The sequence below is a fragment of the Glycine soja genome, chromosome 8 (assembly GCF_004193775.1).
Source record: "Glycine soja cultivar W05 chromosome 8, ASM419377v2, whole genome shotgun sequence".
NCBI classification, from domain to species: domain Eukaryota; kingdom Viridiplantae; phylum Streptophyta; class Magnoliopsida; order Fabales; family Fabaceae; genus Glycine; species Glycine soja.
The window spans coordinates 14,697,883-14,723,675 of record NC_041009.1 but is presented as its reverse complement, the minus strand read 5'-3'; the positions used below and the strand labels follow the sequence as shown (position 1 = coordinate 14,723,675).

The 25,793-nt window shown below is 31.8% G+C and overlaps 4 protein-coding genes across 5 annotated transcripts; 1 reads left to right on the top strand and 3 right to left on the bottom strand.

Annotated features, from left to right (window-relative positions):
* Positions 1 to 3,498: 3,498 nt before the first annotated feature.
* Positions 3,499 to 4,409, bottom strand: LOC114421757 (FK506-binding protein 4-like). The gene is made up of 2 exons (XM_028387825.1): positions 4,131 to 4,409; positions 3,499 to 3,790 (listed from the first exon to the last, which is right to left on the bottom strand). The coding sequence occupies exons 1-2, from the start codon at positions 4,296 to 4,298 to the stop codon at positions 3,638 to 3,640; spliced, it is 321 nt and encodes a 106-aa protein (XP_028243626.1). The 5' UTR covers positions 4,299 to 4,409; the 3' UTR covers positions 3,499 to 3,637.
* Positions 4,410 to 5,961: 1,552 nt separating this feature from the next.
* Positions 5,962 to 9,656, bottom strand: LOC114422989 (fructose-1,6-bisphosphatase, cytosolic-like). Of its 2 annotated transcripts, XM_028389571.1 has the most exons (13): positions 9,520 to 9,656; positions 9,204 to 9,427; positions 9,009 to 9,056; positions 8,516 to 8,590; positions 8,322 to 8,383; positions 8,154 to 8,220; positions 7,938 to 8,051; positions 7,733 to 7,819; positions 7,207 to 7,277; positions 7,022 to 7,087; positions 6,858 to 6,944; positions 6,608 to 6,683; positions 5,962 to 6,264 (listed from the first exon to the last, which is right to left on the bottom strand). In XM_028389571.1, exons 2-13 carry the CDS (start codon positions 9,360 to 9,362, stop codon positions 6,148 to 6,150), a joined length of 1,029 nt encoding a protein of 342 aa, XP_028245372.1. In that variant the 5' UTR covers positions 9,363 to 9,427; positions 9,520 to 9,656; the 3' UTR covers positions 5,962 to 6,147. The 2 variants fall into 2 exon arrangements, with proteins under 2 accessions (XP_028245372.1, XP_028245373.1); XM_028389572.1 differs by lacking the exon at positions 9,520 to 9,656 and having other exon boundaries at positions 9,204 to 9,513.
* Positions 9,657 to 13,256: 3,600 nt separating this feature from the next.
* Positions 13,257 to 16,167, bottom strand: LOC114422217 (actin-101-like). Its single transcript, XM_028388444.1, has 5 exons — positions 15,955 to 16,167; positions 15,279 to 15,348; positions 14,770 to 15,163; positions 13,907 to 14,520; positions 13,257 to 13,772 (listed from the first exon to the last, which is right to left on the bottom strand). Exons 2-5 carry the CDS (start codon positions 15,336 to 15,338, stop codon positions 13,707 to 13,709), a joined length of 1,134 nt encoding a protein of 377 aa, XP_028244245.1. The 5' UTR covers positions 15,339 to 15,348; positions 15,955 to 16,167; the 3' UTR covers positions 13,257 to 13,706.
* A 7,060-nt stretch (positions 16,168 to 23,227) lies between these two features.
* On the top strand, positions 23,228 to 25,624 carry LOC114422215 (cytochrome P450 71D10-like). Its single transcript, XM_028388442.1, has 2 exons — positions 23,228 to 24,213; positions 24,896 to 25,624. Exons 1-2 carry the CDS (start codon positions 23,284 to 23,286, stop codon positions 25,505 to 25,507), a joined length of 1,542 nt encoding a protein of 513 aa, XP_028244243.1. The 5' UTR covers positions 23,228 to 23,283; the 3' UTR covers positions 25,508 to 25,624.
* Positions 25,625 to 25,793: the final 169 nt, after the last annotated feature.

The window sequence follows — 25,793 nt, the reverse complement described above, 5'->3', positions numbered from 1 at the left end:
GCAAGGTCCTACAAATGAGAATTTGGACCTTTGGTAGCACATGCATTTGGCAAATGTCATTAAACATATGACACAATTACCTTCCTTCTTTCAACTCACTAATAGCCAAGTAGGCCAAATTCATCAAGTACCCTCCATTAGATTCTTGTAACCACACCCAAGAGTACTCCTCATTCATCTTTATTGACACTTGGTCCTATATTTCATGTAATTCCAATCTCATATTCTCTTCCCACATAAAACAATTTCTCATCCAAGTAAGATTACAATGCCACATTTCACCTCTTCATTCAACCATATTATCTATAGTATATGTTTGTTGAAGTGAGATAAAAAAAAAAATAGTCTAGGAAAAATATACACCAAATTTTCCCTTCCCAACCAATTATCAAACAAAAAGCTCACCTTCCCACCATTCCCAATCTTCCATTCCACCATTGTATCAAACCAATTCAACACATCTTGTCCCCCACCAAGTAAGCACAAATTTATCCACTAAATGGAAGGATCTTTTTTGGAAAATTTGCATCCACAAGACCTTTCCACCCCCTCCTCCCATATTTCAATTCAAGAACTTTAACCCAATAAGTCTCACTTTGGAAAAATAAATTCCATCTCCACTTACCTAACAAAGCTTCATTGAAATAGACCAAGTCCCTAACCCTAAGCCCCCATAACTTTCTTGCCAAAAAAACTTCCTCCGCTTGACCAAGATATTTTCCTTTCATTTGATCTCTCTCGCCCCCATAAGAAATTCTTTTGCAATCTCTCATTATTTTTAACCACATCCATATGCATCTTATAAAAAGACATATAAAAGAAGAGGGAAAGAAGAAGTTATCAAATTAAGCAAGCAAACCCTTCCCGTAATGGATAAAGTTTTGTGCTTCCAAGAGTGCAATCTTTTAGTGATCTTGCCTACTATGGGCTTCCATGTCTCTTCCCTCCTTGGGTTTGCATCAATAAGAACACCAAGGTAGATGTTAACTCGTTGGCAAGTGTATCAAATCATCACAAGTAGTAAAGTTCTCGGAAGTCCGAGTATCGAATCCACGGGAACTTTGTTTGTACTTAGATTAATGCAAACTCAATTTAAAAGCAAGAGGTAATAATTTAAAATAAAAGATAAAGAAAGATAGAAGATAAGGTAAAGAAAAGATAAGATATTTAAAGATAAAATTAGAAGATAAAAGAAAAAAGATAAAAGATTGAAAGATCAAAATAGAAGATAAAATATTTAAATTGTGATATGATAAAGATAACTACTTCTACGAAATTCAAATAAAGGAGAAATAAAATCTATATAATAAAATTGCTAAAACCTAACAAGTCTATTCAGCCTAGATATATGGATTCAGGATTTGTCTGTTATCAATACCAGTTAACTAATTATGCCCTACATCTATTCATCTACTTGTCCCTGATGCCTCACGATGACAAGCCTACCTTAATTACCTATCTTCCAAATGCCCTTTGCGAAGACTCAATAACTAAGATGCATTATGATTACATTCTAGATGTTTGCTGAAGCATGGGCATTGGGGCATTAAGTCGTGCTAACCCAATAATTTCTTTCTTTTATTGTTCTATTAAGCGTTACCCTCTCCCAAGTGGCCTAACCCTTAAAACCGATTCACGCATTCATTCCTTATCCCTAATTAGGCTTTACCCTATCCCGAGTGACCTAAAGACTAACAGAAAATAAAGTCTGAGATGCAGAATAAGCAAGAAAGAAAAGCAGATAAAAGAACCTGGAAGGAAACCCCTCTAAAGATAATCCGATAATTTCTTCCTTTTAGTGTTCTCTTAAGCGTTACCCTCTCCCGAGTGGCCTAACCCTTAAAACAGATTCAAGTATTCATTCCTTACCACTAATTAGGCTTTACCTTCTCCCGAGTGGACTAAACCCTAACAGAAAGTAAGTTCAGAGATACAAGATGTAAAAAGAAAGAACGATAAATAAATAAAGAACCTGGAGGAAATTCCTCTTTTTATTGATAACTCTTGAAATGCTCTATACATCATTGGCTTTTTAGGCCTGCCAGGCCCTAGCTAGGGGATTAGCCACCCATGGTCATGAGGGCTTTACAATGAGAGGAGGGGTTAAAGAAAGAAAGGGAGTAAATGAAACCCCTAGGAGAAGGGGGTTCTGTGGTTGTGTGTTCTGTCCCTTGGACTGACCCTCTATTTATAGTTGCTGAAGTGAGCTTTGGGCCTTCGTAGGCGCGCTTAGCACGACACCCCGCGCTTAGCGCGTGTACTTCCTGGTCCGCTTAGCCCGTGACACGCGCTGAGCGCACATATTGGGTTGGGCCTTCTTCAAATTTTCTTCTTTTCTTCAATTTTTTTACCCTTTTTGCTTGTTACACCTCCAATTTTTATATCTGCACCCAAAAATTCAATTTAATTAATTTTCTAACTTTTAATCACAAATAACTGCTAAATAATTAATTTCAGGCCAATATTTGACTAATTTTCTACTATCAAAATACAATTATTTAGCAGTTATCAGTAAACAAAAGACAATTTTATGATTTGACAATTAATCATTATAGCATAACTCTCCAACACCCTTCCCTCCACTCCCAATGCACCAAAAAAGCTTTTGTGGAAGTTCTCTTTTAAGATTGAAATGAGTTCAAAACACCTTAGCATTGTAACCACATTATTAAGGTAGTCTCTCCAAAGAACAACGTATCATTCACATATTGAATTTAAATTAACCCCCACTATTGAGATTACTCTAAACTCACCCAACGATGTTGGATTGTCCACTTTTGATAATAACTAATGATAAAAAAAAGTGATTTTAGAATCATTTAAATGACAGAATAGTTAGACTAATGGAAGGGGATAAGTGATTTTTGTCCACAGACAATAATAGGATTCAATCTATCATGTATCTCATTAATTATTTTTGTATTATATCTTTATTTAGTGCTACAATAAAAAAATAAAAAAAATCATTTTATAATTATATTACTAATTCTTTTAAAAAAATTATATTACTAATTAAATGGCATTAATAAATGTCAATTTAGAAAATTTCTAAGTGACTGCCAACATCTACATGTAAATGAATAAAAAAAAGGAAAGAAGACAAGCTTCTACCATAAAAATCAAGCAAACAATTTTGAATTTCGACTATATATTTGTTTGTCTCCATTATTATTCTCTGTTTGCAATTAAAATGCGTACAGTAAAATTTTTATTGCATCACATGAAACAAAAATTAATCAATATTATCTTTTTCCCCTTCATTAAAGATATCTTCTACCTTTAAAAAAGAGCACACGGTGATCCTTTGAAGTTCTCTCCCGACTTCTTTCTTTTGGTGACTATCATATTCCCTCTTTATTTTTATTTTACTTTTGTTTCACATTCTGTGTTGTGATAATTAATTAACAAATAGTCTCACTTCCATTTCTCATTATCTTACGTTACCCAGATGTGGTAATGTAAAATCAATAAACTTAAATATTTAATTTTAAAATAAAATAACGAATCAACAGTAATCAATTTCCACAATAATTTAATTTAATGAATCCTCTTTGAGCACAAAATGGAAATGAAACACATTTGTATATTTGAAGTATCACAATCCTTTTAGGTTTAAACTAACAACGTTTGCACGTTCTCAGTTGTCAGCCTTGGCTGCGGGTTTCTCTTCATTGGTTTCAGGCTTTGCCTCCTCTGTCTGGGCTTTCTCTTCTTTCTGGGCTTCAGCCTTCACCTCCTCGGTCTTGGCTTCCTCTTCGGCCTCAACTTGCTCTTCTTTCTTTTCTTCATTCTGCATGCATTATATATTTGAGAATCTCATGCATGAATATACGACCCCTCAAAATGATGATCAATTTAAAAGTATGTATATATAAAGAGGAAGGATTAACTTACACCACAATAATTGCACTATCAATGTAAAAATTTTATATTATCAGTTAATTAAAAATTAATATTAGTATAACTTTTAAACTATAAAAGTTAATAAAATTATCATAAGTGATGATTTGTCTCACAAGAGAATGAGGTTGATCGGATGCTAAGATGCTTCCTCAATCCAATATTAGTGTATAACTTATGATTTGATATACATTAAGCTCAATTTTAATTTTTGTAACTAATGTATATACCTCATTGAGCAAGGTGACTAGAGAGTTGTCAGCAGAGGCGACAGGGGTTTCCTCAGCCTTGTTCTCTTGCTGCTCAACCTTGACCTCCTCGGCGGGGACAGGCACAGGCCCAGGCACTGGGGCCTCATCACCTTCGTTGGTCTTGGGGTAGCTAGCACAGTTGCCCATGTTTTAATTTGTTAGATTAGATGTGGGAGAACGAACCAAGCAAGGTCTCTTCTTGATTGATTGTACGTTCTCCCTCGATGATCGAGAAGGAATGCTTTTGCATGTTGATTCCTAGCTACGTCACTTTTATAAGGCTCCTTTGGGACATTTTTGGCTGGTGGAGTTATTGTTTTGGGTGGCATGGAAAATTTTAAGGATGCCCATAGTTTAATTCGTGCCTTATATTTTGCAAATATTAACTCTTCTTTTTTAATCAAATTTGAACCTAACAGCTGTGTGATTGGCAATCACAGGCTGGGTTTTGTAGTTAATTAACCAATCAATGGTTTTTCATGACATAAATGAAAACAAGTTTTAAGGTTTGTGTGCATTTTTTTTCTTACGGTCAGTATGATATTGTACTTGTTTATGACATTATCTTTTTTTCTAATTTTGTCGTTATATTACTTGTTGTCACGCACTTTTTTTTCTTCTATTTCTTTCCTGTTAACTAACATTTCTATTTTTACGCGTAAAAAAACTTCTCCTTTTAAATATGCATGCTCCATAAATAGATATTCTGTAATTCTGTATTATTTTAGCTTCTGCATTGTCTTTCCAAAATTTACAATGATGATAAATCCACCCGCAACTATGGCAAGGTCACCTTACAGTCTCTACTGGTTTTTCATTTTGATCGAAGGTAAATTTCATTTATTTAAGTATGGAAAACTCCTTGCGGTTTGCAAAACTGATGTAACCCCTTGTTGCTGTAGCAAGAAATGTGATACGTACCTTATAAAACCCATTTGAATAGATTGACTCGATAATTTTAATAATTAAATCAAATCCAATTAAATTGATTTTAATTGGTTAAATTGATTTGCTTTAAAATATTTTTTTATAATTTTTTTAAATTTACAAATTAAAATCTATTGAATTGGATTTAATTTAAATTATTATAATTAAGGAGCATTAAATATTAAAATAAACTTATAACGTACGTATTTTAATAAGTGATTAAGGAGCATTAAATATTAAAATCAATATATTAGGATTAAGGTATTAAAATCAATATATTTTCTTTTCTTTTATTTAAAAGTTTCATTATTTTTTTAAAGAAATTATCGATAGTTAAAAATAATTTTATGTTACAATTAAAGTTTATCATTGTAAATATAAAATATAGTTTATATATTCAACCATATTTATTTATTATAGCTTTTACTTTAAAAACTAAAATACAAATTTTATTTTAAATATAAGATAAATCAATTATAATTAATTCTTTTGTTCTAAAAATAGTAAATGTATGCATTGTTTATTAGATCTCTCATTTTCTTTTACTTCTTTGGATGCAGAAAAAATCAAAACAATAAAAAAGAATACTTTCAAATAACAAAGTAACATTTATCGATAAAAATAAAAAGCTCGTCTACTGTGGCGGCTCCGCGGCTGTTTATTAATGAACATCCTATGACAGGCTATAGTGGTTTCGGTGCTCTGATCCGCGACGGTGATGATAATCGCCATTGGATTATTAAGTTGATTTTGGTCGAATTGTTAAGAAAAAATAAAGCAAATCCAATTCAACCTAAATAAAGGGATTGTCATAACTATGGCTAAGGATTTTTAATGTTGTGCTGCGTCGTGCAAGATTTTTTCTATTCTTTTGCACATTGAATGATTTTCGACCTATAATTGCAACTTAATAATGTTGTAAATTAAAGAAAATAATCCCATTCACCTTTTTCTTTTCTGTATAACTATTTTCAAATAAACACAATGTTCCACCTAAACAAAAGTTGTCCTACCCAATTAACAGCCAAGAGCTCAAGAAATAGTATATACTGAGATTCAAAGACAATATTCATGCATCATCTTCTTTGGATGCAGCATAAAGCTCTTTCATTTGCTCGATGTCATCGTAGCTGCCAAGGAATACTGGTGATCGTTCATGTATTTTTTTTGGAATCAAATCAAGAGCCTGCAATTTGCCAATACATTCAGAAACAAGATTAAGTATGCATAATTGCATATACATATGTTTGAACAACTCATAAGAATCGGTCGTAGTTCCCTAAACATCCTATGGCAAAGTAAAGGAATTCAAAATGGGGATCCATCAACTGTAACTAAAATCCTCCACTTCCTATGGCAAAGTAAAGTCAAATTCAAGAAGCAGAAATGCATCCAATGCAACCATTTATAAGTTATTTAGTTTTTACCATCTGGAAGAAACCGTTGGATTAATACATTGCATTTTTCAGCTAGAGTCTTTAACTGACAATAATAAACTATTAAATCAAAGAAAGAATAAAAAGTCATACCCGTTGTTTTCCTGTGAAAGCCTGACCTCCTGCTTGCTCCATCAAGTATGACATTGGAAAGACTTCATAGAGAAGCCTGATTTCACAGTGAAATTCCATAAATAAGTCATATAATTCAGAAAACAATTCTAGACTTGGAAAGTAGCATGTGCAACCGTGCTTTTTCTTTATCTTGTTAATTTTTGTTAGCATGTGCAACCATGTGAGTCAGAGTTGGCTTTCCTATAAGCAAAGTCAAAGTACATCGTACCGTAGCTTTCCGTTTGGACTCTTTGCATCAGCTGGGTACATGAAGATACCACCATAAAGCAAAGTTCGATGGATATCAGCAACCATACTGCATTACTCATCATAGTTAGAACGAAGACATTTTGAAAGAAAGCCAAGAACCACACAAAGTTCAGAGAAAAATACCTTCCTATGTACCTAAGAGACTTTGGTGGTGAACCATCCTGAGGAAACTTGCACATTTGTACATATCTAGAATGAAAAGTGTCAAGAATTTTGACATTTATGAAAGGAATCCTTTATAAATTAAATCAATTATTTCACGCTCAATTAGATTTCAAACACTGACTAAGAGAATCCCCATAACTTACTTAGTGGTTGGTTCATCCCAGTTTCTGGCATTTCCTTCATTCACCGAATAAATCTTTCCTTTACTTGGTATCTATGCAAGTAACACATAGTAATTAAACAAATTTGAAAGCTCGCTTTAATAGTCTAACTTTGAAACACTGGCACGCACACAAAAAAAATTATATGCAATGTTTGTAGAGCAAGGATTAAAGGACTCTAGGGTGACATATACACATCTTGACGCTACTATGCCCCATTACATGGAAGAACATTTAGAATTTCCTGTGAAAAATTCTAATAACTAGATATGCCAATTCGACTGCCACATATATATCTATGTATACAACAAGTGGCTGGTCTGTAGTGGATTCACTCCCTTAAGCAAGGTCTTAGGTTCGAATCCTATGAATGAAAAAAACGTGATTGGAAGGGAAGATTTTACTAAAGGTAGTTAATCAGGTTCTCCGATAAAGATTAGTCATTAACAAAACTGATGGATACTCTACACCAATCTCAAGGTGATCAAAAAAATATATTTTTATGTACCTTGATGTTTGGGTGAGTCAATATGAACTCCCCAAGGCTAGGATCAAGTGTAAAACCATTCACTCCATTTTCTGTGCTAAGCACGAACTGCAATTCCACAGTTAGTTTAATCAGCATCAGATATTTGTGACTAGAAAAAGAGAACAACTTCCATTAAAAAAAAAGTAGTAATACAAGCCGTGTTGCATAGATTGGTGTGTTTTACCGTGCAAGAGCTTCCATACATGCAGTAACCAGCTGCTAACATTTGGTTCCCAGGTTGCAATGCATCTTCAAGACTTACTTCAGCCTCATTCTTCACCATGTAAATACCAAAGATCTATATGCAACAGGGCAAAATGTTGGTTACTTATATAATTTTCTGTTTTGAAGTTTTCAAATGCAGCAATTATGTTTGGCAATTGAAATTAAAAATTCATACAGTTCCAATAGAAACCCCGCAGTCAATGTTTGAGGATCCATCCAGAGGGTCAAACACAACAATGTATCTGCAAAATCAAAATGAATTTGTTACTTTGATGAGATAATGTATTTAAACAATACCACTAAAAAGATGGAGTGTTAGTTGGTTCTAGAGCTTTAAACTGACTTGCCACGATGTGATGATGGCACAAATATAGCCTCTTCAACCTCTTCAGAAACAAGAAGGCACTGAAAGACAATAAATTTCATTTCACGCGAATCAGTCAAGAAAAGATGCCAAAAGGTTGCATATATGAATCAAACTCAAATTTATATCAAGAAAAGGAGAACATAGAAAGCAACAACTAGAAACAGACTTACTGTGCGTCCACTGCTGATTAAGGCTTTCACAAATACTTCATTTGAAAGCACATCCAATTTCTTTTGCTCCTCACCCTAGAAAAGGTACTTCGAATATGAGAAAACACCAAAGCTAAAATATAATAGTGTAATTGAGAAAACAAATCTAACTGAAAAAGTGAGGATTTTGTATTTAGATCATCCCAAAAATCTAACTCAAAAAGTGAGGATTTTCCAACCTATATATACTATTTTAGTCACAATACTAGTCAATGTAAAATTTCAAGCGTGAAGTATGTAGGACCGAGTATATGCAGATATCAACCTAATAGTGAATGTCTCAATAAGCCTAATAACAATCTTAAGGAAAGACTTTGATACCATATTAAAATTTGAGTTTGGACCTAACTCAGCCACAACAAAAGCTGCCTCAAAAGTGATAATTGGCCTTACTTATAAACACTATTTTAGTCATATCAATGACTACTTCCCAAATTAAAAACAGAGAACTCACTTGAACATTGGTCTCTCCAGCAAGTCCTATGAGTTTCGCCAATCCCGCCTGCCAATTAAAAAGTGGTCATGAATATATGTTCCGAGAAGAAAATGTCAAAACATGAGACCAAACATATTAACATGGTTTTCCCTACCCAGTCCAGTGTTTAATACAATGATGTTATGATGGGATATAGTAGTGAAAAAAAAATACCTTGTTAACAGCAGAACAAACGAATTTGCAGCCAAGAACAATGTGACTGAGAAGGATGGTGAAATCGCCACGTGATTCGGGATACTTTGACTGTTCATTCAGAACAAAGCGTGTGATAGTCATCAAATCAGTTCTGTTAGTGTCAGCTTGGTGGTCCATTCTTCTTCCCTTCTCTCTTTCTCAATGTTCTTTTTATAAATTATGAGTTCCCTCTTGTCCTTCTTCTGTGAATACCAGCAGCAATATATGCAAATGAATAAAGAAGATGATAAGAGTATAAGACTTATTCCAATATTTCAGGATTAAAAATTCTTACAGGTGTTGTGTAGAGGATGAAGATGAGAATAAATATTTCCTAGGGAACAGTGGAAAAAGAGAGAATTTCGGGGATATGAAAGTTTTGTCAACGAAATGATAGGAATGACACATGGGTACCAAGCTGTTATGTTATGGATGAATTATTCTCATAGCATAGCTTTGAGTGAGAAGGAAAAGAAAATACTAGCATGAAGGAAAGGAAATAAGAGATTTAGATACAAATAATTTTTTAATCATCGACAGCTTGATTAAAGGATCTTTTTGATGAATTATGTCATACTTTAATTTTTATTTAATTACAATGTAATGTTTTTTATATTATCAATAAATTAGAAATAAATAATCTTTTAGTATAATTTTTATAAAAGTCAATAATTTTATTAAACGTGACAGTTTCTTAATTGATAACATTGAAAAAAAAAATATGCTGTTAATATATGTAATTGAATTCACATTTTTAACAATATAAGAATCAGACTTACTGTTTTCCCTCTGAATCCTAATATTAAGGATGAGGATGACAACTTCCTCGCCTTGTCTGACTCACCCATTCACCCCACTTTCATGAAAGATTAAAGGAAAACGCGTGATTTGAATTAAGCAAACCTGGTACGGAAAGACCGGGTGATACGATAAAATAATATGAATTAAATATGTTTAAGATTTTAGTAAATGACTCAATTTTGTTTGAGATTTTTAATAATTTTTTTATTATTTTGAGACTCTTATTTATTAAAATTTTGTTTTATCATTAATTAAGTGATAATGTATCACTTATTTAAATAATAATAATAATATATTATCTTATAAATTATTTTTTCTAATATTATTAATAATTATATCACGTGATCATATTAAGGACTCTCATCGTATTAGGGACTCATGACCAAATAACATGTACTTCGAATTTGAAGAAAAAGTAAAATAAGCACACTTGTCATTTCACCCAAATCAACTTCCATTAATTGTTTATGATTGTCCAAACGGGGAAATTAACTCCAATAATATGCAAGGGCAATTTGTGACCATAAATTAGACTGGAAAAAAAATACTCAATAGCTCAAAAAAGCTTAGACTTCAAGTGACATAATAGATGAAATAATTTGTTCCTTTAATTTTAAGCTATGGTATGTTTTTTTTTTTTAAACAGCCTCTAACTGTCTAACATATATGTGGAGACAGTGGAGTGTTGTTCACGAAATGTTTGATATTTCCTTTTGACAAATACAAAATACATATATTTCCCAAATCCCACGTCATCTTTTAGAACGTCCTTTCAGGCATTTGATAACGAATACCTCACGCCACTTATTAAAAATATTTTTTGTTTATATTGAAAAGTCAAAATTATTTTTAAAATTCGGACAAAAGCAAAAAAAGAAAAACACTAAGAAGAGGTCTAATAGGAAGAAAGGTTTTAAGTTTTTAGGAATTTGAAGTTAAAAAATAATAGTTTCTCGTGTTTGATATATAATTTTAAAAATATTTTAAAAAATATTATTTTAATAAATATTCATGATACACTTTTCCCAAAACTACTCCTGTAAATTGGTAAAAAAAACAAAAAAACTGGCAAAAAAATCAATTCACAACTAAGTAACAAAAAAAACTGTTTAATACTAAATTTTTATTTTTCAAAAAAAAATAAAAAAAAATTATTATTTAAAGCAAATTACAAAAATCTCTCCTGGGAGTTTCCTCAATTTACACATATCTCTTTTCCTTTTAAAATCATTACATTAACATCCCTTGTTATAATGGTGTTAAATTTTTGTTTGAAAATTAAAAGATATTTACATTAATTTTTAATTCATTTTTAGGAAAATCTGAAATTGTCCTTTACTTTAATTACAATTTAGGTGTGAGTCATGTACCCCTTTATATTTCTCATTATTTTTATTGTCTTTCTTATTCCTGTTAATGTTTCATTTTCCTTTAACTTTCCTATTAAGTTCCTACTACTTCTTAACAAAAGAATATTAATGTGAAGAAGACTTTTAAAAAGACTATCAGGCTAGCCCAGACTTTTAGAAAAGTCAGGCCGAACCAAAATAAAAGCCTTTGACAGGCTATAAGTCAGGCTCAGACCTCAAAAATTCATCGTAGGCTAAGCTCAGGCCTTTTAAAGTCTGGCCTAGCCTATTCTCACCCCTACTTTTAAGTGACTCTAACAGAGAGAAATAAAATTGTGCTAGTTCTTCTTCCTTCTTCTACATGCAGTCAAAGGGAGTTGCATTCGTCGCCATCGCGCCATATGTCTCCTCCGCGCTTCTTTTCCATGTGTCTCGTCTACACTCCAGGTGGTGCTAGGCACTTTCCTCCTCCGCAGTCATGAGGCAAGGCGTGTTCTCCTTCGCATTGGTGATAGGTAAGCCCTTCTCCCTCGTTTTCATCGTGTCGTGTTGTATCCTTCGTGTTTCTGTTTACATCTCACAGTGGTGCTAGGTACCTTGCGTTTCTCCTTCACCTCTTATTCCCCTCCATGCTTTTGTTCACATCTCGTAGGAGACATGTGTATCCCTTGATGTTTTTAAAATGTTACACATGTACCCTCCTTAGATTGTAAAAATATTATACATTCACCCCCTATTTTTTATAAATAATACATGTGACTCCCCCTTGTTTTATAAAAATTACACCTGATATCCCTATTCCCTCTCACTTGTCGGATTGTGAAAGAAATGCAGCGTAATAGTTGAATATCATAAAAAAATGAAAAAAAAAAATCAACACAGTGAATATTAACCTACGAAAACAAACTAGCACCAATTTCACCGCACTCAACAACAACCCAGACTCGTAAAGATTCAATAGTGATGTGTTAAAATTAGAAGTTTTAAACAAAGGAAGGAGATAAGGATAATTTTAAAATTAAAATTTTAATAAAAATCATATGACTACCATGTGATCTAAAAAAAACAAAGTTAACACGATGAAGGGAGTGGAAGTGTAACGGAATCACAAAAGTTAAAAGATTTTATGTAGTGTCAAAAAAAGAAAAGAGGTGAGACATGTGTAAATAATACATACCTCATGAAAAATTTATGTAATTTGTCCTATTATTTATTATTTAATGTCATAAAATTATAATTTTTATTGATAAATATTAATTATTAATTTGTTGTTATCACAAAATTCAAACTCACCACATATACCTTCTACATCCTTTACCATTAGGTCAACATTTTATCTTCATTATAAAATTATTTTACTGTATTTCTTTTTATTTTATATATTTTTTTCTATTAATACTAGTTCGATCAATTATGACTAAATTATAAATTAATGTCTTCGACTTGTTCAATAATTTAGTTTAATTTTAAAGATACTAACTTTATATTATGTATGTTAATTTTTATTAATTTTCATAAAAGCTTTTTTACACTTCCAGTAAAATGTAGTAAAACCCTAACAATTGACTTCAAATTCAGCTCAAGCATTTTTCATTAATTTAATTATTACCAACGTGATAAATGATTCATTAAAGCTATACTAAGGGGAAAATCCAGGCAAGCCAAATGGTATGGGTTTAAGCCGCATGTCAAATGGTATGGGTTTAAGCCGCATCAAGGTAGGGTCCATTTTTAATAATAATAATAATATTGAACTTTATTCTTGAATGTTGGCAAGGAGCATACACACACTATTGTCTAATGTCTATTGTATTGACACTAACCTCAATTCCTTGTCAAATACATGCCAAAGGCGCATACAAATAAATTTAACCAAATGGTGTATAAACGATTAATCACCTCAAACAACAAAAACATTCTGATTTCTGAGTTTAATGCAAACATAAAAACCAATTAAGCATATAATAAATATAAACAGAAACTGACTCAAAAATCCCTCTGGGAGAAAAGATACTAGACTATCGTTCTCCTAACTCGAGGCACCTAATTCTTGGCCACAACAAGAAAATCGAATAAAAGGAAAAAAATCAAACCAATCAGAACCTACAAAGTTCCAATACCATCCGCCAATTGCATAAAAAAGTCTGGCTTCCAAGGGGACCTAACGGAGAAACTTATAACATACTCAACTTACAAATCCATTCATTAAACTAGATATATCTATTAAAAACCCAAAGCTTCAAATATCAAATAAGTCAACCAAACTTGACTGAAATATGGCACAGGACTGGGTGCATGAAGAACTTGATCACCATCCAGCTCTTGACCCAACTTAGAAGCACTTCCGATGAACGATAGCTGGCCCAGATTCATCATATTCGCCCTTAGAGATCCACATCTGCATATAAGAGAACAAAGTAAACACTCAATGCTTTCCATAAACTAATACATTTTACTTGTAAGTACACATAAAGGGGGGAGGTGGGAGGGGGGATGTTGAGAATAGGAGGGGGAAAAAACATCAGTACAAACCTGTTGGAAGGTGCTAAGTGATGCCAAGATAGAGCCACCAATCCAGACACTGTACTTTCTCTCAGGAGGTGCAACCACCTTGATTTTCATGCTGCTGGGTGCAAGAGCACCAATTTCCTTGCTCATACGATCAGCAATTCCCGGAAACATAGTAGACCCTCCACTAAGCACGATGTTTCCATACAGATCCTTTCTAATATCAACATCACATTTCATGATGGAGTTGTACGTCGTTTCATGAATTCCAGTAGCTTCCATACCAATTAGAGAAGGCTGGAACAGTACTTCTGGGCAACGGAATCTCTCAGAACCTATTGTAATGACCTGTCCGTCAGGCAATTCATAGCTCTTTTCCACTGCAGAACTACTCTTAGTAGTCTCCATTTCTTGTTCAAAATCAAGGGCCACATATGCCAATTTCTCCTTCACATCACGGACAATTTCCTTTTCAGCAGAGGTGCTGAAGGAGTATCCTCTCTCAGTAAGGATTTTCACCAAGTACTCCGTTAAATCACGGCCAGCAAGGTCCAACCGAAGAATTGCATGAGGAAGAGCATACCCTTCATATATGGGAACTGTGTGGCTCACACCATCACCAGAATCAAGCACAATACCTGTTTAATGCCAACATAACAAAGACAAGAAAATAAGGAAATAATACTGGTCGTGAGGAATTAATGTGGAAATACATGTATATCCCACTCATGTATATGTGCCACATATAACCTTGAACACTGCCTCAAATCAAACCAGAACTCAGTCAACATACAGCATTTATTCAAATAACTGGCCCAATCCAATTGAAATCACATGACCACAGTATAGTAAAATTGGTAAATCCAAGATCAATCACAGAAACAAACCTGTAGTTCTTCCACTGGCATACAGAGACAAGACAGCCTGAATTGCAACATACATGGCAGGCACATTGAAAGTCTCAAACATAATTTGGGTCATCTTCTCTCTGTTGGCCTTGGGATTGAGGGGTGCCTCGGTAAGAAGTACAGGGTGTTCTTCAGGGGCAACACGAAGCTCATTGTAAAATGTGTGATGCCAAATCTTCTCCATATCATCCCAGTTGCTGACTATGCCATGCTCTATAGGATACTTCAAGGTGAGTATACCCCTTTTTGATTGAGCTTCATCACCCACGTAAGCATCCTTCTGACCCATCCCAACCATTACACCGGTATGGCGTGGTCGCCCAATAATACTGGGGAACACGGCCCTAGGAGCGTCATCACCTGCAAAACCCGCCTGCAAACATTGGAGAAAAAATATATATTAATATCATATTTAAGCAAGCACAGAGCGAACTGTCTACTTCAATAGCACAAGAAGCACTCATCAATTGGAAAAAACATGTTCTAACCTTGACCATTCCAGTTCCATTATCAACAACAAGAGGTTGAATGTCCTCAGCATCAGCCATTTTTTAAAACCTGTAGCAGAGAACGGGAGATAAGTTGTTCAGGAAAGGAAATAAAAAACAAAACCAAAGAAAAGATGAAGCAACGATCAAAAGTTTGAAACTACTAGAGAGGCCTTTTTTCACTATCACTCAATTATGCAAAAATTCATCAACTACTACTCACAATGATTTCACTTTTCGTTCAATCAAGAAAAGAAACAAGTAATACCATCATTTCCATGCAATTGCAATGAAAATCTTTTAACACACTCGAAAGATCCTGAAAGCATGCATAGCAGAACATATCCACAAGACTCGTAAAAAAAAAGGCACACACATAAAATTAATAAGCTAAGCAAGAATATCATCTTCCAACTTGATCGGATAAAAACAAGCCGAAAATAAAAACCGATGCATCAGAAAACATCTCATCACAAAATTAAGCTAAAACCAAAACCTACACACACAAGATGCAGGTACGAAGTAGATCCACATCAGCAAGACCAAACGAAGTCAAAAGAATTTCGATCCATAAAGCACAACAAAAGTTTACGGATCCAGTAACCAAAAACGCCATGTAAACACAAAAATTCATCAGACGAAAACGCAAATCGCAGAATCGGTGAACAAAACACACCTTGTGCGAACTAAACGTGATTTACAGGGGAAGTGGGGAAGTGATTAGGTGATGGAGCAACCGCAGCAAGGGGAGTGTTTCGCGAAAGAGCGTCAGCGAAGAAGGAAGCCTTTTTATATTCGATGAGGAGAGCTAAATGAGAGTGAAATGAAACTCAAATGCAAATGAACTTTCAACTTAGACAACACCGTTTAGGGTGCGTTTGATTCCGGATAAATCTATATCCCGTAACGAGACTGTAGTGGAGAATGTTGGAAAGAAAAGAAAAGTGGTCTCTTTAGGACATCAAGCAGCAAATGGAAAAACACAGCCGTGACTTTTTTAATCGGAATCATTGTTCTTGGATTTACTTAGAATCTAGTAAATGAAGTATTTTTAAAATTCAAATAGTTTGTTTTAAATTATTAAATTTATTTTAATAAAAAATTCATCAAATTCATAATTAAAAATAATAGTAATAAATAAAATCCTACTTTTTCATTTTAGTTGAATTTTTTTTATTATTTTGCACTTTTAATATATTTATATGTTATTCTTTATCTTATGTTCTGATATAAACTATGTCGTTTCTTTAACTTGATCGAATCCTAATGTAATAGTATTTTAAATAACGATAGTATATAATTTAAATTATATTAAAAAAATGTGTTATAGACATTTAAATTATATTAAAATATCCGTTTGTCACGTTAATATGACTAATTCCATATAAATATTTAATAATAGAGTATACTCTTTTATTAAAAATTGTAATGAATTTATTGCTATCAAGCAAGTGATTATGCATTATTTTATGAAATAGTATATAAATATGTTTATTAATTGATAAACGTATTGTTATATATTCCTCGAGAATTGTGATGAGAATAAAGCTTGGACATCTAATTTGACCTGAAACTGAAATAATGTATTTTTTTTTTATCAGCGACCTGAACTAATGTCTTGATTATATATGTAAGTGAAGGATTCAGTTATAGATATTTTCCATGATATATATTATTGTTATTAGTATTTGCAATCTTTTTATTGTTTATGATTAAGTAAATATAAATTTTAAGAGTGAATCAAAACTCAAGTAATTATTAAATTCCACATTATGTTAATTTATTTGATTAATTGTTAAACTAAAAATAAATTAGAAAAGTCATAGTATACAATTTTAAAAAATAAATAAATATTTTAAACTAAACTATAAAAAATAATTTAATTTAAATTTAATGTTAGTATAATTTACCGTATATTAAAATAATTTGAATATTTCAGAACTCCAGATATTCAAACTCAACTAACCGAACCATATATTACCATACGACTAAGTTCTCAGCCGTCCATTGATTGTGATGTTTATTTGGACGGTATGTTTGGTCTGCTGCCACGTCACCCTTGGTGGCTACGATGGGCTCGTGGACCCTATTAGTGCCGACCAATTCTTGAAAGTTTTGCTGTGCCCCATCAGATCCACCACCTCTTTCAATTCATCATCAAATCATCATTCAACCCTTCTATGGAATTATTCAAATCAAAATCAAAATTGAAATTAGAAAAGGTAATATAAGACTGCGCAGAGAAAAATAAGGATTAACATAGTATTAATAAATTAAGCCATCAGGGATGAAGAAGAAAGCAAGAATTAAATAAAGGAAAATGAGTATAGGCATTGAATGAAAAGGATTGCATTCCAAGTCCAACATGGAAAATTTTTCAAATGAAAAGATCATAACAATTTGTTTACGTTTACTTCACATTTGATTAAGACTAAACTTAATGCGTTGCATTTTTTTTTTAAATGCATAAACTCATATGATTTCATTGGCAAAAACAACAATAATACAATGATCCGGAGGATAAAGAAAATATTGAGAGGGCCACCATATCCTCTGGAAGCCTGATCAAGATATGCCTTACTAGATTAGTTTATCTTCTAGCAAAACAGACTCTTACAATAACTAATAGTAGTGTCAAATTCATGGATTCAAATCACGAGTCTCCCTGTGTCATACATTATGTCTCACTAATAAAAATTTAGACACATATATTAAAATAAAAAGTGAAATTGTTATTTTTTTTATTGTTGGGACATAATGTGAGACACATGAGTAAGATAGGTGATTTGAATCTCAAATTGATGTGTCTACATCTACGCTTAATTGTTAGAAAATTAAAATAAAATAAAATAAATAGATAAGAAGAAAATGTAAAATCTTAAACAAAATAATAAAACATAAATGTCCTTGGAGAGAATGTTATATACCATACAATAAACACAAAGGAAAATAATTTAACGGAGAAATTTTTAATTAATCTAGTTGAAACACGCAAATGTTATCCTTGGAGAAAAAAGACCCCAATGGACGAGTAGAAAATTATGATTGTGTTTCTCTCCCAGAAAATACCTGTTTGTTGGTTCCAATGATATGTAACCAAAGGATCCGAAAAAAATTATAAGAAGGGAAAAGAAAAAATTTAGAGGAAAAAGAAAACAAATTATGTACTTGCTAGTGTGTTTTTGCTAGAGGATGAGATATATATATATATATAGACCTAGACTCTCTTATACACCCAACAACAAAAAATCTTAAAATCAGTTAATGGTTAGAAACTAATGTGCTGAACAAAATAAACATAACAAACACATAACAAATTATATTAACTCACTAAAAATAAAATAATAAAAAGATAAGAATTCTAATTTTATATAAAAGATCCTACGATAAATATTTTATTTCATAAAAACAGAATTAATATAAGTAATATATTTTTATAAATTTTAAATTATAAAATAAATATTTATTAACATTAATACCATTTGACACTAACTGATCACTTAAAAAATAACATTGTTCATATTCATACTAATGGGCCACCTAATAGCTTCCATCAATGCTAAAGCCTGCCGGTGAACGTGGGGGTAGAAGTTCAAAGCCTGAGATTATGAATATGTAAGAACTGATGACCTTGATGATCCCTCAAACAAACTCCAATGCACATAGGATTAGTTTCCTTAAAGAAAGTCGCGTCAACATTACACTTCACTTTACCTTCAGACAGAGCCATCCAATGCAAAGTGTCGTGAGTTTGGATACACTGATTTCCTCTACCAGCTAGCTAGTTGACCTTGAGCACTGAACCACTGGGTAAGAGTTTTTATTTTTATTTTTGCTCGAAGAATAATCTGAGCAGTAGGAACATCAAGCTCTTCCCACAACCTCTCGTTCCTGCTAGCACGACAAAACACCATACAACACTCCTTGAGTTTATCGTCCCTGAAAATCTCCAAGAGCCTAATTAAACATCAATTCAACAAAGCCTTCCACCTCATGGATTAAAGATTCAATATTAATTAGATGCCATATCTCCAGATCTATCCAGCATTGCTGGGCTTTATAACATCCTACCATAACATGCCAACAATTTTCCAGCTCTCCTTCACAATAATGAAGTGTTTAAATTATATCCTTGTTTCTGTCAAAAAAAAAAAACAAACAAACTATATCCTTGTTAAAAGGAGAAAAATAATAATCTATGAAATGGCAAAACAATAAATAAATGAAATTGTAATAAATTATAAGTAAACTTAATAAAAACAAAGAAATTATTTAGTTTTCTTAATTTATGTAATATAATTTTGAGCAATAAATAAAAAAGAAGGAAGAACTATACTTATTTCGATGGTAATTAGTATTATGAATATTGATTAAGTGGATTGAAAATTATGATAAAAAAAATTAATTCTTTGTCTAATACTAAGACATTTGTTTGCATTATTCCTTATTTAAATGATTATACACGATTTGAAACAGAAACATTGTAACATCGAAGTCACCTGTACTGGACCAGACAGTGATCCATATATATAATATCATTGGATGAGCAACGACAAATCTGGCAATGTAAGGCTGAGTTTAATTACAATAGCGCTTTTAAAGGAAAAGAAACGTGTGTTGTTAAAGTTTGGATACCTAGGCTGAAATAATCCTTCATTTTTTTATAGGAAATCCTTCATTATACATGCATAATTTTTTTTTTAATCCATGTATTATGGAGGATATTATTCCAGCATAAGTTGTGTACGAAATTTAAATAAAAAAGGATGACATATTCTAGTTCAAAAATTTTCTTTTCCAAATTCCCACTTAGTCAGCTAACCAATTCCTTGAAATTATCAATCTCTTAATAAAATAGTTAAAATTTATTTTATCTATCTTTAAAATTAAAAAATATTTCTACATTAATGTTAATGTTATGCTAGTTTTATATATTACTTGTGAAAAAAAGTACTTTGTACCTCAAATTGAAAGTTACTTATATTTGTAGTTAGGTATAACTTGTTTTGAAATATGTGTAGATGTTGTTGAAAGTTAAAATAAAATATTATACTATTTTGTAACAGTTGAGGATAAAAATTACTAGAAAAAAAGATGACACTAAATGAGGTGATGTTTTTGAAAGTTAAAATAATATATTATACTATTTTTTTTAATAATATATATATATAGAGGTACATTAAAAAATGGGTTTGTCTAATTAATCACGCAAGATGAAAAAATGGGTTACATAATCTCATGTTTAATGATGAATAGAATTTAGACATTTGTCTTATTTTTAATTTTATCATTAATTCGATTATTACTATATTTAATGCACCACTCTTTCTTTCTGATGTTATTTATATTTGAATGTGATTCAAATTATTTTTTTATATTTTAATGTGATTTAAAGAAATATTTTCATGTGATTCAAATATATAAAAAAAATAGTTTTTTAATAATATTTTACTTTTATTTTAATTTATTACTTAACGTCTTATTATATGTAGTTGTTAAATTTGAACCAAATTCCTATTTTTTAAACCACTAAGAAATTGATTTTTATTTCAATAAAATCTACTCTTAATTATAATATAAATTTGAATAGTCATTTTGAATCAGAATGTGTGTTTATAAGTTATTTTTAAAGAAGAATATTTTTAAGAATTATTTGTGAGTTAACTATTACTTTGATCCTTGAAATTGTGATGCATTGATTTTTTTTAAATTTTAATTTTATATAGTTAATTCAGATTAATAAACTAAAACTAATTTTTATAATTTTAGAATAAATTTCTAAAGTGAATAAAGAGTATATATTTTTTATAATTAATTATAAAAATATTGAGATTTAATATTTTTGTAATTTATCACATAAATTTATGCATTTTAGTATAATTCTAATTATTAGCTTTTAATTAAAAATTATAATTTAGTTTTTTATCTATTAAAGTAATAAATTGTTAAGTAAAAAAATATTTATGTTTTAAAGACGAATCATGACTCTTAATTATTTTTATTAGATGCAAATAAATATAAATTATAAAAGTTATGTCTAATAAGCAATCAAATCATGATATACATTTGTGCGTCTGAAGTTTCAAAAGGTGCACTTATAAGATGATCTTGTATGATAGTTAAGTAATGCATTTAAGATATTTATTTAATATTATGTGTTTGAGATTCTTTCGTGCAAAAAAATTTTCTTCTAAAATCTGTCAAAGTCCTATGAAAAATATGAAGTTTATAATTTGAAAGGCATTGACCCTAATCAAAAGTGCATTCTGTTGTTACAAACTTATTATGATAAAAGAAGTGACTTTCATGTTGGATTACAAGACATGTTAGTCTATCAACATAGAATTTGCATGAAGAATGAATGTACATGTAATGCAAATATTAAATGTTCCCATGATCTTAAGACTTCAGACAAAAAATAAAATGAAGAGTCTAACTATATGAGACTATATATAGAAGAAGTTTTACAATACACAAATCATCCACATGATTTTATCCTTTCATTCTTTCTTGTAAATTTTTTTTATAAATTCTTGTAAAGATACTAAACTCTCAAGATACTTTGTATACCTTGAGAGAAAAAACTAAAAATATTGAGTGATATATCCATTTGTAAGACGATCACATATGCAATGTTCCAACAAATTAATCTTGTTTATTTGTTTAAAGTCAGCAGTTACCTAGTAGGATAAAAAATATTGATTTTAAGTCAAGCTTGTTGTACAACTTGCAAATATAAGAGTAAGAAGTTGCAATAAACAATACTTGTAATTCTCATAAATTAGTGAAAAGTTAGTGATTGTCAAGATTTGAACATAGTCTCGGGTTTGAGAGAACTAATATAATTATTTGTGTGTTTCTCTCTTTTGTCTTAATTGACAAAGAACTTGAATTTATTTTTAGATCTTATATCTTATTTTGCTTTATAAAGAAAATTAATTTTATCATCATTTGTCATAGTATATTTTAGGTTCATTTACATTAGATGATATACATGTTTTTAGTCAAAGATAAGATTTAGATTTCCAAAAATATGATTAAATCCCTCTTCTTGTGTTATTTGCTTCTATATAAATTCAATTTTTTCAATTTTTATTATTTATAATTTAACAATTATAATTTTTATTTAACAATTATAATAAAAAAAGCTAAAAAAATACTATAGGTATATGTTGCAAAATGAATAAAATAAAAATAATAAAAAAAGTGTATCAAAAGGAAAATGTATGAAATGTACTATGTGTATTATAAATGAAATTTTAGCTTTCATGAGAGAGAAAAAAATAAAACATTAAATATGGTAGTACTTACAATGATAGAATTTAAAATAAAATAAATATTTAAATTTTATTGGTCATTAAAAATGTGTTGTTTAACCCGGCCCATTTTTATCTTGAATTAATCAGACAATCCCTCCAAAAATAAAAGACTTAATTGTATTTTTCTCCAACATTTTAATTTTTAACTAATTTCACCTCAAACTTTTTAATTTGATACATTTTACTTTGACTTTTAAGAAACTAGCAAATTTTATCTCCAATCATTTATCCATTAATAAGTATAAAATTCTGAGGTAAAATTTTCCAAATATTAAAAATTTAACAGTAAATTATTTTGTTGGGATAAAATTTTAAAAAATAAAAAAAATGAGAATAAAAAGTATAATTAAGACAAAATAAAAAGGGGTGATGTTTGATAAATATATTGGTTGACCGTACCCATTAATTTTAGTGTGATTGCACTACACATGTTTTTTTTTCTCACGGGGTGCCACGTACGTATCTCGTTTCTAGCCAAAAGCCAGTTTGTAGTTTGCACGTCATCATGCCCAAATGGCCGCGAATGCAGCAATCACCGTTTCGTCCGTTCTACGTGACTACCGAACACCACATATTTCAGTAACATATATCCTTCCATAAATGCAAATCCTTTTTGTTTTTATATGTATAGCTAGGTTCCTCATTATCTTATATTTATATGCACGGTTCCTCCTAGATCTATCATCATGGTCATGGAGGTTCACGACCACACCTCTTACTTAATTTACTTCATTAGCTCTATTATTGTCTTCGCGTTATTCAAATTAGTTCAAAGATCGGATTCCAAAACCTCCTCTACCTGCTGCAAATTGCCCCCAGGACCAAGGACACTACCGCTCATAGGAAACATGCACCAGTTTGTTGGCTCACTGCCGGTTCATCACTGCTTAAAAAATTTGGCAGATAATTATGGGCCGCTAATGCATCTAAAACTAGGAGAGGTATCTAACATCATAGTCACTTCACAAGAAATGGCACAAGAGATTATGAAGACACGCGATCTCAACTTCTCTGATAGGCCAAACCTTGTATCATCTAGAATAGTTTCTTACAACGGCTCTAACATTGTCTTCAGTCAACATGGAGAGTATTGGAGGCAACTACGAAAAATATGCACAGTGGAGCTACTAACTGCAAAGCGCGTGCAGTCTTTTCGGTCCATAAGAGAAGAGGAGGTGGCAGAACTAGTTAAAAAAATAGCTGCAACTGCAAGTGAAGCAGAAGGGTCCAATATTTTTAATCTCACCGAGAACATTTACTCGGTGACTTTTGGGATAGCGGCACGAGCGGCTTTTGGTAAGAAGAGCAGATACCAACAAGTGTTCATATCAAACATTGATAAACAGTTGAAGCTTATGGGAGGGTTTTCTGTTGCTGATCTCTACCCTTCTAGTAGAGTGCTTCAGATGATGGGGGCTTCGGGGAAACTTGAAAAAGTGCATAAAGTGACAGATAGGGTATTGCAAGACATCATCGACGAACACAAAAATAGAACCAGAAGCAGCAGCAACGAGGAGTGTGAAGCAGTGGAAGATCTAGTTGATGTTCTTCTCAAGTTTCAAAAGGAATCGTCGGAATTTCCCTTGACTGATGAAAACATTAAAGCCGTCATCCAGGTTAGTAGTAATCGATCTATTAATTTATAGACTCGGTGAGTATGTTTGGGTAACTTTCTTTATAAATATTTCTAAAACAAGAAAAAAATATGGATGAATTTTTTAATAAAATAAGTTAATTATTATTTAATTTGTAAAAAAATATCTATAAATTAATTTCATTAAAAAAAATCAAATAATATCTATAAATTAATTAATAATTAACTAATAAAAATTATTTTATTTTATTTTTTTTCTAGATAAATTTACCCAAATCAGCAAAGATAAAATTTTGCTGTGTGTGTATCAGCAAAGATAAAATTTTGCTGTGTGTGTGTGTGTGTGTGTGTGTGTGTGTGTGTGTGTGTGTGTGTGTGTGTGTGTGTGTGTGTGTGTGTGGTGTGTGTGTGTGTGTGTGTGTGTGTGTGTGTGTGTGTGTGTGTGTGTGTGTGTGTGTGTGTGTGTGTGTGTGTGTGTGTGTGTGTGTGTGTGTGTGTGTGTGTGTGTGTGTGTGTGTGTGTGTGTGTGTGTGTGTGTGTGTGTGTGTGTGTGTGTGTGTGTGTGTGTGTGTGTGTGTGTGTGTGTGTGTGTGTGTGTGTGTGTGTGTGTGTGTGACTTTATATTCATTGAGGCGAAACATTTGCAGAATTGTTCTTAATCCGAACTTTAGATATATAAACAATATTGATATGCATATTTGCAGGACATATTCATTGGTGGAGGCGAAACATCATCTTCTGTTGTGGAATGGGGGATGTCAGAAATGTTAAGGAACCCGAGGGTGATGGAACAAGCACAAGCTGAGGTCAGAAGAGTATATGATAGGAAGGGACATGTAGATGAGACAGAATTGCACCAATTGGTATACTTAAAGTCCATCATCAAAGAAACCTTGAGGTTACACCCGCCTGTGCCATTGTTGGTTCCTAGAGTAAGTAGAGAAAGGTGCCAAATCAATGGATATGAGATACCCTCTAAGACTAGGGTCATTATCAATGCTTGGGCAATTGGAAGGAATCCTAAGTATTGGGCTGAAGCTGAGAGTTTTAAACCCGAGAGGTTTCTTAATAGCTCCATTGATTTTAGGGGCACAGACTTTGAATTTATCCCATTTGGTGCTGGAAGGAGGATATGCCCAGGCATTACATTTGCCATACCCAACATTGAGTTGCCACTTGCTCAGTTGCTTTACCACTTTGATTGGAAGCTTCCCAACAAAATGAACATTGAAGAACTTGACATGAAGGAGTCAAATGGAATTACTTTAAGAAGGGAAAATGACCTCTGCTTAATTCCCATTGCTCGTCAACCTTAAAATGTATGAACAATTAATGTCATAAACTATTTAAGTTTTATCTTTTACTACTTCCAGCATTTTGTAATTGGACAATGACTATGATTAACTTAAGTTACTTCCTTATGATTAACTTGACATATGAATGAACATTTCTAAGATAAAACACATTGACTATTGGATGCATAACTAGTTACTAGTCCATAATCTAGATAGTTAGCATCTCATACCTAGCTGGATTATTGGTTTTTGCCCAAGTAAAAAAAGGTTGTTGAAGTTACAATAAGAGAAGTTAAGTTAATAAAAC

Coding starts and splice junctions, on each gene's coding strand:
- LOC114422217 (XM_028388444.1), bottom strand. CDS start 15,338: ATGGCTGATGCTGAGGACATTCAACCTCTTGTTGTTGATAATGGAACT. Junction 15,164..15,278: donor ATGGAACTGGAATGGTCAAG/GTTAGAACATGT, acceptor CAATGTTTGCAG/GCGGGTTTTGCAGGTGATGA. Junction 13,773..13,906: donor CACTTAGCACCTTCCAACAG/GTTTGTACTGAT, acceptor TCTTATATGCAG/ATGTGGATCTCTAAGGGCGA.
- LOC114422215 (XM_028388442.1), top strand. CDS start 23,284: ATGGTCATGGAGGTTCACGACCACACCTCTTACTTAATTTACTTCATT. Junction 24,214..24,895: donor ACATTAAAGCCGTCATCCAG/GTTAGTAGTAAT, acceptor GCATATTTGCAG/GACATATTCATTGGTGGAGG.
- LOC114422989 (XM_028389571.1), bottom strand. CDS start 9,362: ATGGACCACCAAGCTGACACTAACAGAACTGATTTGATGACTATCACA. Junction 8,052..8,153: donor GCGGGGTTTCTATTGGAACT/GTATGAATTTTT, acceptor TGTTGCATATAG/ATCTTTGGTATTTACATGGT. Junction 6,684..6,857: donor AGTCCAAACGGAAAGCTACG/GTACGATGTACT, acceptor CTGTGAAATCAG/GCTTCTCTATGAAGTCTTTC.
- LOC114421757 (XM_028387825.1), bottom strand. CDS start 4,298: ATGGGCAACTGTGCTAGCTACCCCAAGACCAACGAAGGTGATGAGGCC. Junction 3,791..4,130: donor TAGTCACCTTGCTCAATGAG/GTATATACATTA, acceptor TAATGCATGCAG/AATGAAGAAAAGAAAGAAGA.